The 11,299-nt window shown below is 51.2% G+C and overlaps 1 protein-coding gene across 1 annotated transcript in view; it reads right to left on the bottom strand.

The window, feature by feature from the left end:
• Positions 1-2,722: 2,722 nt before the first annotated feature.
• The window catches only part of LOC101619430, a 22,232-nt gene continuing 13,655 nt past the window's right edge, over positions 2,723-11,299 (bottom strand). The window contains exons 9-10 of the mRNA XM_004676468.2: positions 6,566-6,692; positions 2,723-3,576 (exon numbers count right to left, since the gene is read on the bottom strand). Coding sequence (XP_004676525.1) covers positions 2,736-3,576; positions 6,566-6,692 — 968 coding nt within the window. The 3' untranslated portion in view covers positions 2,723-2,735. The remainder of the gene's footprint in view (positions 3,577-6,565; positions 6,693-11,299) is intronic.

Here is an 11,299-nt window from a genome sequence, read left to right as displayed (position 1 = left end):
CCCAGAACTGCACCAAGAGATGGGATGAGGAGGCTCAGTGAGGAGGTGAATGTGCTGAGGGCCCGTGAGGCCGAGCAGGCGGTGGCCCCGGTGAAGGAGGGCGGGCTCTCAAGGCTGCAGGGGGAACACCCGAGGGGTGTGGGCATTGCCAGCACTTCAGGATTGCGAAGGGCACAGGGAGGGAGGGGCAGGAATGGGGTGAGCACAGAGAGGCGTGACTGGGAGCTTTTATACCAGCGCTTACCTCAACTCCGAACTCCGAACTCCGGACAAGATCTGCTAGGTACAGAGAAGGGGAGTGGTGTCAATAAGAGCTTGATGAGTGAATGATGGGAGAGCCAGCGGGGTGGGAGGGAGGCCCCACCTCTCAGCTCTCTGTCCCACCCCATTCCTGCCCCCATTGGCCTGGTCTCCTGCCCTCACTGGCCTAGGCTGGCCCCTCCTTCAGTTCATTTTCTGGGCCACACCTTCTCCTAGTTGATAAGGTCATTTGCTAGACTTCAGCTCAGACCCCCTAAGGAAAGACATGGAAGTGGAGAGGTGCAGATCCTGAGGACATTCTTGAAATACAAGAGAGCCCGCCAGGGCCGCGCATGACGAGAATTCCGAAGACTTGCACAATAATAGACTTGGCAAATTGAAGCTCAAGGTGTAGAGAACTGGACCAGGGGAGAGACCTCTGAGTCCTGTGTTTGATCTCAGTCAGCTGACGCCTGGCCCCTCAAGGCAGCTCATCAGGCTAAAGACTGACGCCTCTTGGCTCCTGTCCTTGTCAAAAGGTGTAACCTTCCGTGCATTTTTCTAGTTTTTTTTTTTTCCAGTTTCTCTTCCCATGGATCCTCTTTCTGTTCTCGTGCTCCTGACCCAGTTCTGTTGCTAACAAGGGACGTTCAGCTGAAGCAAGTGTTAGAGGAATTGCATGAAATGCACCTTTAACAAAATGGGATTCAACGATAAGTATTGGGGGTGGGGGGTGGATTGCCAGGTAATTCCGTCACTCAGTACCTGAAGTACTCACTGTCCGTGTGAAATCTATGAATGAATGTGAATTATCGATAACTGATGAAGTATTGATGCAGGCAAGGGAGTGGCCCTGGCTGTTGACATCATTAGGAGGAAATGGACGTCTCAGCATGCAGGCCTCAGAAAACGCTTCCTGACGGGAGTCAGGGGGCCGGGGAAGTGTCCTACAGGAACACTTGTCTGCAAAAGGACTTAAGCACTAGATGCACTGTGTGAGTGACTCAGGAGATGTGCTGGAGTCATTCTGTATGTCCTCTGCCCCTGGCTTCCCACCTAGGCTCTAGTGATAGGTAAAGGTTTTGCATTTCCATGCTTAATGTCCACTGGAGGAAGCCCCTCCCCACCTTGGGAGATGACAGGGGTGCCCAGATGCTTCTCAGTGCCTCTTCGGAGAGGAGGAATTCAAGGACTCCACGAGGGTTCCTCAGGTCTTAGTAGCCCACATGGGTGACCAAATTAAGAATGTGTGTCAGATTGAGTCGCTCTCGTCTGCTGCCTTACCCCCGGTCCTGCTCCTGGCTTCACCTCTGCATTCAGGGAACTGCAGGCTATCATAGGCTACTTTATCCTGGAATAAGGGGGCTTTGGTGCTAGAAGTCACATGAAGCCAAAGAAGAGTGAGAAGGAGGCCCTGGGGGTGACTCTGGCCCAGTGTGGAGGATGGGCAGGGTCAACAGGGGAAGCTCTCATGGGGGCCTCAGTAGAGGGAGGGGTGGCTGGGGCGATGATGTTGCTGTCTATCTGTCTCTCTCTGTCTCTTCATTTATAGGTGACCCTCTCCCACCCCTACAAACAAGCCCTTCTGCCTATAGTTGACCTCACGTGCTGCCCGCCAATCCAGAACCCAGGGAAGACCATCAACACAATAAAGGCTCAGCGTATCACCCTATTTATTGAACCGGTCTATAAAGTGCAAGAGGGAGAGAAACAGACATTTATGAAATATCATCTTTGCCAGCAGCTTCTCCAGTGGGTAAGGAAACTGAGGCTCAGAGATGTTGTATTGCTTGATTACAAGATGGTTGATCTTGAGACGCATCAAGTTCCTTGCCCTGTCTGGGATCTGGTGTCAATCTCCGCCTCTCTCCCCCTTAAAAAAAATCAGTCTCTGCTTCAACACAGCATTTGGAATGTCTTTGGTCTTCAGTTGCTCCCAAGGACAACCGGGTCCCAAAGAACACCAGTAATTCACCATATGTCACCACCACCACCACCACCACCACCAAAGACAAAAAGTAAGCTCACATTGGAAGGCTTGGATCAGACACTAAAACCAGGGGAGACTATATTCTCCAGGGTTTCAAACCACGGGGAGGGTTGCCAGAGGGGCCACTTCTGCCTTTCCCATAGTCCCACAATTTTAACTCTTTAACTTTCTCTCTCCTTCAGTTCTCCTGTATTACTGGTCTTCTCGTTGCCCGACACTTAACACCGCTTGATTCATGGCCCCCAGTTTTGCTTAGTCCAGAATAAGTGGTTCTTCGCATTCCCCTCGCTCTCTGGTCTCCTCGTCTACCTCATTCCGAGCTCTGCGTTCTGCCTTTTCACACCAGCTTCATTATCCCTACCCTTGTGCAATCCGCTACGGAAATGCCAAATTTCTTAGCACCCAGGTCCAGAAAATTCATGTTGTACTCTTTTGCTCTCTAACAAGGGACCACCACACCTCATCCTTACTCTTTAGGGGGCTCTGGGGGTCCTAGAATCAGACACTACAGCAGGTTCTCGTAGACCTGGTTCAGCTCTTCCAACTTCTCCTGCAGCTCTTGGGCCTTCTGCCTCAGGTTTTCTGCTGACTCTGTCTTTGCCCCTTCATGCAAGTCCTTTGAGTTTTGCACTAGCCTGGCCACAGCTATCAGAACATTGACACCTGTGGTGACTGTACCCAAGATCCGGGCTCCTCTGTTCATCGCCAAAGCAGTGCCTTCAAAGGCCTTCTCAACTTGCTTGGCACTTTGGGCTGAAATTTTCCCACCAGACGTGAGGCATGAGGCACGGGCTAGATGAGGCTTAGCTTGGACCAACCTGATGGCGCGGGCGTTCTTCATAATGCTGCCCACGCCTTCGCAAAGATCCTTTCCTGTGGAAACTATCTTGAATGTGTTGTCACATAGAACATCCTTGATTAGGTCCTCTACTTTGACTTCAGCTGACAGGGTATTAGCTTTAGCTTCTACAGATGACTTGTTCACCTGTTCCACGATGCTGGTGGACACCGTGGTCACAGTAGCTGCTGTCCCCAGTCCCACTCCGGTTGCTGTCAGTGCCAGACTGGCCCCTGCTGTCACTGGTGCCAGACTCAAGCCAACGATGGTGAGGATGCCAGACACAATGGTTGTAGAGTTGGCTACCACGTTGGCGATGATGCAGTCTCTGTGCACCTTGTCGGCCCTGGCTGCCAATTCATAGAGCTGTGCTATGTACTCTTCAAGCTGTTGTCTCATCTGAGGGTATGTTTTCAGAAAGTGCTTCCTAAACTCCTGCTCATTTTTATCTTCCATGTCTGTGTCTGTAAGAGCACTCAGAACGTCATATATCACATCTGCTTCATCCCTGTAACAGTGGAAGCCAGGTGCTAAAAAGAGGCAATTTGCTTACGTGCAAAATGTGCTCAACACTCAATACGGTCTAAACTTTAGATTTTACAGAGCTCTTATAATATGTCAAATGGAAAACAATTTTACAAGGTGAAAGAGCTTGTCGATCAACAACAAATATTTCAAACATCGTATTTATTCAATCGGAAAGTAGGTAAAAGTCACTCTATGATGCTCTTAAGTCATAGTAGGTATTTGCTGAAGGGCAGGTGAATATTCTCACTACACCAGGTGTTTGTAGAGTAAGAACGAAGAGAAGTAGAATTGGAGCAGAAGCAACTTTGCTCAGAGAATCTGAGTGTGCAGTGAAGAATTAAGGTGACCCACAGACAGACCTGCCTTTGCCCTTGCCCTTGATCTTGAGGTCTCTTGAGTGTCTTGATTGATGGGAATGTCTTCACTAGCCTGTGTAGCACTGACGAGGGTGTAGGGCTCTGTGGTTTCAGCCCTGACCCCTGGGAGTGGCAGGAAGCTAGAGGTCCCACTTCTGCTGTAGAAGTCCCTGACCTACCTACCTGTCTTCAGCAAGTGTCCTGTTGTTGAGCAAGAATCCTCCTGCCCAAGGGCCCTCCTGGTGATTTTCTGCACACCCACTCACTCTCCTGGATGGCTAAAAGTCTCACCTGTTCTGTTGTATTCAGCCTAGTCTCTCTCATCGGTCTTGACACTGTCACAAAAGTCCTGAGTAAGCTCTGCTGTACTGTTCTGTTTTTTTTTTTTAAAGATTTATTTATTTGTGCATACAGAACTGGAGTACAGGCCAGAAGCTCAGGGGCGGTGAGAGGATTCACCAGAGACAGAGTGGGGAGCAGAACAGGCAGATCTACGAAGTACACTGCTGAGAGGAGCAGCGGGCGGGTCAGGAGAGGTCTGCCTCGCCATGTGGTCACCTCCGGGGCAGGTGGGAATCGAACTCATGGGGAAGTGGCTTTAGATTCTCAGTGCTGTGCTTTAACCCGCTGCGCCACCAGGAAGGGCCTGCTGTACTGTTTTAACAAGTGTCAGGGTAATGTTTTTCTCGAACAGGGCATGCTCCCTGTTGGCTACACTGCATGCTTATTTTACACAGTCAGTATAGGACAATAATGCCTTCTGGGGTCAAATGACAATATTTCAAACCCTCCCAGACTCTGTGTTTCTCCTTTTGATGATTTTAACCTGTATGTGTTATTTGTAATAAAATGTAACTTTATTGAGTTGAGTGAGTATAGCAGCTTTCACTGAGCTCTGAGTCCTTCTAGGGAATTACTGAATCTGAGAGTGGTTTTGGTACCCTCAAAATTGCAGTTGGTGTGAAAAGCTCATGTTTGGGTCCTGTACCCTCAGTCATGGGAATTTGGCACACTGGGTACTTGGACTTAAAAAAAAAATCAGAGCTAGAAGGGACATTGATGATTATTTTGCCTGTTACCTGCTCTCTTCCAAGTCTGAAGCCCATTAGTCTTCTCGGTGCAAAGTACTGGGTCAAGTCATGGCCCCTGATGACTGGGAATCAGGATATTAGCTACTAACTATGGCTCTCCTTGACCTCTCCAGATGCCTCTCTGTCCTCTGACCCACTATCCCTAATCTTTCAAGTGTCACCAGCCTAACTCACACCTCTTGTGTACATACCCAGGCCATTGCAACTTTATAGAGCCTTTTAACAAGTCAGGGCTGTTAAAACCCACTGATCTGAATCACCTCGCCCGCAAAGACACCATTTGGAGAGCTGGAGCTGTTATTTTCTTCTGAGGGGACTAGACAGTCTCCTCAGCAGCCTTCAGATGACACAACACTGGCAGCCTCACAGCTGCCTGACTATGGGGGTGTCCCTGGGCCACACTGCCTTCCCACAGGCGAGAGAAGAGGCTCCCTCTGTAGAGAAGAGAAGAGGCTAAGAGGCTCCCAAATGATAGTCAACATTCCCTTGAGCCCCCAGGAAGATTATGGAGGAAATAATCAACTCCCACCCTCCAGGCCCAGCAATGAGAGGATCAAATCAGAGAGGAAAGAAACACTGAACCAGATGGTTAACGATCATCTGGTGTTTGATTCCTCACTGTTGACTCCACAATCCACTCTAAGGCCTTCACCATGATCCTATCACACTGAATTTCTCTTGCCCTTGGACAGAACACAAATCTGAGACACAAAGGAATAAGCCCAGAGCAGGGAAGGAATAGATCAGGCCCTAACCCAAGTCTATCCAACTCCACTCCAGCCTTTCTACCTGACAGCATAGAAGCTTCCTGTAGTGATTGTGGCAATATTTTTTGAGTTACCCCAAAGGAAAACCTGTTTGTTCTCATCTCTAGGAAGAAGGCATTTGGACCCTGTTTCTTTGCAGAAAGCTTGTAAAAAGTGAACACTAACCCGCACTACTCAGAACCATTCATTATGCTGAGGACTTTACCTGTATTTACCTGTTGTTGTTTTCCTCACAACAACATTGAAAAGATAAGAAACTTAACTTAAAAGATAAGGCAGGCCCTCCCTGGTGGCGCAGCGGGTTAAAGCACAGCACTAAGAAGCTGAAGCCACTTCAGCATGAGTTCGATCCCCGCCTGCCCCGGAGGTCTCCTGACCCGCCCGCTGCTCCCCTCAGAGGTGTCCTTTCTTGATCTGCCTGTTCTGCTCCCCACCCTGTCCCTGGTGAATCCTCTCACCCTCCACATCTCTGGCCTCTGGCCTGTACCCAGTTCTATATGAATAAATAAATAAATCTTTAAAAAAAAAAAGATAAGGCAGAGTAGGTGAGCCACTTGCCAAGGTCACATTAGTGCTCACCACAGACTTCATCTCTTCTCAATCCCATGCTAGTCACTGCCAGCAAATGGCACGGAGAACATGGATTATTAAGGAGAAACATCCATAACCACAATCACAGGGTACTGCCAGAGGAGGCGTGCCTGAGAGGAGGAGACCAGCCCGGTGACGTTCCTGTGACAACCCCTTGAGGTTACCTGGACAAAACAGCCTCAGCCACAAATTCCTCCCAGACTTGAGCATCACTCAACAGCTTGTGTAGGTCCTCATTGCTCAGTGTGTCCAGGATATAAACAATGGAATTCTCCAGAAAGTAATCGTTGTCTAGATGGAGAAAACAAAGAAGGCAGCTGAGGTGGAGAGAAAATGGTGCTGTCTCAGGTGTCAGTGACAATCTTCCTGAACAGCTGTCACCTGGGTACTCTGGCGTCATCTTGTGTCACGACTCAGCTGTGTCCCTAAACAGATCCAGGTGTTGACGTTCTGATACCTAAGTGACTGTAGTTGGAGACGGACTGGGCCTTTCAAGAGGTTGAGGAGGTCAAGCACAGTCAGAGGGTGGACCCTCGTCTGATAACCTGGTGTCCGCATAAGAAGAGACCAGACCTCTCTCCACACACACCACGTGCGGTAAGGACAGAGAAGTGACAACCTGCAAACCAGGGAGTCTCACCAGGAATCAACCCTGACAGCACCTCGCTCTTGGCCTTCCAGACTCCTGAATTAATTATCTAATTTCTGACATCTAGATGTGCTTTATCTAGACATTTTTATCCGTTAGAGGGAGAATACAAGTCCCAAAGAGTGTAACCTACCCCCACCCCGACCCCCAGCAGGGTGACAACTGCGCCCAGAGCAAATGGGCTCCTGTTTTTGCCATGAAACAAGTGAATGGCGCAGGAAGTGAGACAAACGATATAAATAGTCTCAGGCCAGAATCTTGCTCAAGGCAAGAAGACTGCCCAGTGAGTGGTTTCCAGGGGTTTGGGGGTGATGGGATTGCAGATGGACACTAGGGACCAGTACACACAGCGTGTCCAAGAACATCATGTGAAATGTGTGACCTGCTTTCATGCACCAAGATGTGTTCTTCACTCACAGAAGAAAATGAGACTCAGCCAGTGAGCTGGAGGCCAAGGACTGAATCCAAGGTCAAGCGTGAGCCATCTCTCTGACATTTGACTTTGAAGCCTCCTTGTATTTAAAATAATTCCTGCCATTTCTGCATTCTGCCCTGTAATATATATGTGTGGCTGTTGTTGCTGTTGTAATTAAAACTAATGTTGCAAAGTGCCCAGCAGTGGGTAATACATTGTGCAGAGCGAACCCCTGCACTGGTCACAGGGTCTCAAGGCTTCCCCAGTGGGGGCCGGACCCTGGCTGGGAGCCTCCAGATCCACCTGCACCTCCTCACCTCAGGCTGGTGTCAAGGGCCCAGCTGGTCACCTAGTCAGCCAGACACCATCTCCCTTTCTGGGGGCTGTCCTCAGCACCCTGCCTGGCCCCCTGGCAAGGAGCCCGTCTGCAGGGAGCTCTGGCTTCTGCTCCCCTCTCCTCCCTTGCTCTCCAGCGTGACTCAGCTCAGTTGCTATCCTGGACTGGACATGGGGGTAGGGCCTGGGGGCTTGGGGTTATCTGATTTGGAAGCCAGGACAATGCAGTGAGAGAGGAGAAAGGCCTGGAGAAAATGCACTCAGGGAACTGAGAGCTGATTCACAGGAGGAGGGTGGTTTGCTTTTGCTGCTGTTCTGAAGGGAGAAAGGACCTGGGGCTTGAGGGAGGGACCCCAGCACCCAGTCTGCATGTTTGCTGATGGAGGTGAGGGCAGACCAGGGGAAAGCTGAGAGCCAGAGCTCTGCAGGGGCCTCTGAGATAAAGGGAGCCCCACCTTGGGTACAGCCAGCTGGTCTCAGGTGCTTCTTGTTGTGAGACAGGGCAGGTCCCTAACACAGCCATGGGTGAGGCTGGGGGTCATTTCCACCTGGATTACACAATCGGAGGGGATAGGACAAACACTAAGGTTACATAGTATGTGTAGGCCAGAACCAGGCCACATATACATGTTTGATCCTCAGGGAACATAGGGAGTTACTCTCATTTGACAGGTGAGTTGGGTAAGGTGTTCCAGGTCACACAGGTAGGAGGTTGCTAAGACCAGACTGGGGTCCAGTCTGACCTGCAACCCCCTGCTGGGAGGATGGAAAGGTCTCCTTGATGGCAAGAAGGCAGGAGAAGGGCCAGAGGTAGGAGAAGCCCTCCAGGACTGCTGGTCTACCTGCTCCCTTTCCTTCCCTGCCTTGGGTCCCCTTTTTTCTCCCCTCTCCCCCACCCCCCACTGTCTACCAACTTTCGTGAGGACTGTCCTGGCCTCACTTCTCTGTCACTGGTTGTGTGTGGGGGGAAGGAGTAGGTTTCCATGGCACCCAGAGGAGGGGGTCGGGGAGGACATGCCTTCACAGACCAGGTGGAGGGCTCCCCTTGACACCTGTTGGGGGCTGTGAGTCACTTATCCACCCCCTTCTCAGTTCTCGATACCCTAGAGGTGAACTCAGCCTGGAGATGCCGCCCCCAATTCCAGGCCCCAGTGGGAACCAGCAAAAGAAGAGGGTTGACTACCTGAGTCGTCTCCACTGCTGGAGTCTGGGTCCATGGCACTGGCCATAGGGCTCAGGGCCTCCTCTGCCCGCTCACCAGTCAGTGTGCGGGGTAGCAGATGGCTTTATTTCACCCTTGAGAGAAAGAAGAAACCACACATGAGTGTTCGCCACTCTGGCGACCAGGGGCTGCACTGGAACACCCACCCGTGCCTGGTGCTTCTCTCTGGGGGGCCCAAAAGCTGAAATGCACGTAAACATGGTGTGTGATGGGCGGTCCCCCAGGTCCTCCCACTGATGGGCACACACTTGGGGAGGGGCCACCTGCTATGTCCTGCTTGTGTAAGTGCAGGACACCAGCAGGAAGTTCCTGTTTGCAAGGAAACGGAGCCCAGGTGTCCACAGTGGCGCCCGAACCCAAGTCTCACCGACCCCATCTCATGTTGGGGAGATCATGTTGCTCCTTTTACTCACAAACACGTTTGCCCTAGGTGGGGGGCATCTGGACACAGCTCTGGCTCCTAAGCGAGGCCTCGGACTGGCACCCACTCTGGGTCCAGTTCCTGGGGGGCAGCTTCCAGAAGCCCGAGGCCTCCTGCTCCCACTTTCTGTTCTCTGATCATACCCAGTCTTCCGGTTTCACTCAGGCTGCTCCCTCCCCATGGGGTACTGCTCCCCACCAACCTCGCCCTGTGAGAATTCATCTGTCTAGAAACCAGCTCGAAAACTTCCTCTCCGTCGGACACCCCCAGCTCCCCATCAGCGCCAGGCTCCTTGAATGTTGTTCTGTTCTGTCTGAGGCTGCAGTTGTGGGAAGGTTCTGGCTCCATTCAGCCGTGAGCACCTGGCCAGGGATCCTGGAATTCTTGCAGGCACCCCACAAAACCAAACTAAAATGGAGTCAGTTCTGTCAAGAACCAATTGTAAGGAAACCTCGCTCGCCTTACAGAAGTGACAGGGCTTCTCTGAAACCTGCAGAGGTGCCAGTGTGTCCCCAGATGCCAGGACTGTCCACATCATTTCTGGACCTCCTGTCCACTTGGCTCAGCTAACCTCATCCAAGTTTACAAAGTTTACTGGGCGACCAGTCAACTGAAAAAGCCGAACAACTCCTGTGCCTATGGAAGGGAATGCCTGGTGTGTACGTTAGAGGGGCCTTCAGCTTCCAGTCCCCAGACTGGCCTTCAGGCCATGAGCCTCCTCTGTGTGAGAGGTCATGTGAGACCATGGCTCTGACGGCTTCCTGCTCAGGCGTCCCAAAGTCAACCCTGCCCTCCTGGCACGCCTGATAGTCTGAGGTGGGGAAGCCATGAGTGCCACAAATAGCTTCTGCTGAATCAGCCTACCTGGTTCATGAAATACCTGCCTGACCTCTTGATCACACAGCGTGGCCTCAATTTATCTCAGTTGAGAAATTGGTTTGGTGCTGATCTAGCTGGAAAGTGTGCTCTAATCAAGAACAAACAAGACTTGGACTCAGATTTACACAAATAACCTTGCTGCTACAATGTTCTTTTGATAGCTCGATCAGATTCCTGGGAGTTTCCACTTATTTCCTCTTGGTCCTTACTCCAGACACAATATTGTTACATGAGGAGAGAGGAAGAGGGAATAGCTGAAAATATGAGTCCTGGCCGATGGCAATCCTGCCCGTGTCCAGGGTCCTCCCTCCCCGAGGAGCCCTGGGCCACCTGTCCATTTCTGGTCTTCCCACTGCTCTTCACTGAAGTGTCCAGGAGCTCGAGGCACACAGAGATCTTGATCCTTTGGATCACAGTAGGTGCCTGTGAAGTCTGCTCTCCGTTAAACATAGAAGAAACAGTAGGAGGGGGTGGGGGAGGAGGCCCCCCCAAAGGGGAGCAAGAGGAGCAGGACAGGAAGAGGAAGAGCAGGATAAGATGGAGGAGAGCAGGCAGGAAGAGAAGAAGAAGAAACAAAAAACTCGTACTAAGTCAGTCAAAACAAACAGCTTCTACTGAATCAAACCACCTGGCGATCAATGGATCCATCAATCCTTCAATGGATCCCAAGAGGATCTAATTGTGAGACAGGAAGAAAGAACCACGAATGCACTAAAAGGGATGTTTGCAATGAGGCTGAGTGGAGGAAACCTTTCCAGCCAAAACACAGATCCAGAAGCCAGATGGGGGAGCCTTCGTCTGGCTCACCCGTAAAAACATTAACAATGGCCAAGGGCAACACTGGCCACGAGCTAAGTGGACGCTGACACTGAGCCGAAGAAGGTAGCACAGCCCACATGAGCGGGACCCGAGCTGTTTCAGGGGAGCACCGGGCCAATGTCCCTGGAGGAGACGGGCCCAGGGTCCCATGGCCGCG

Source organism: Condylura cristata, unplaced genomic scaffold, assembly GCF_000260355.1.
Source record: "Condylura cristata isolate star-nosed mole 26May11 unplaced genomic scaffold, ConCri1.0 scaffold00004, whole genome shotgun sequence".
Taxonomy (NCBI): domain Eukaryota; kingdom Metazoa; phylum Chordata; class Mammalia; order Eulipotyphla; family Talpidae; genus Condylura; species Condylura cristata.
Note: the sequence above shows the minus strand (reverse complement) of the source record. Positions and strands in the feature narration are given on the sequence as shown.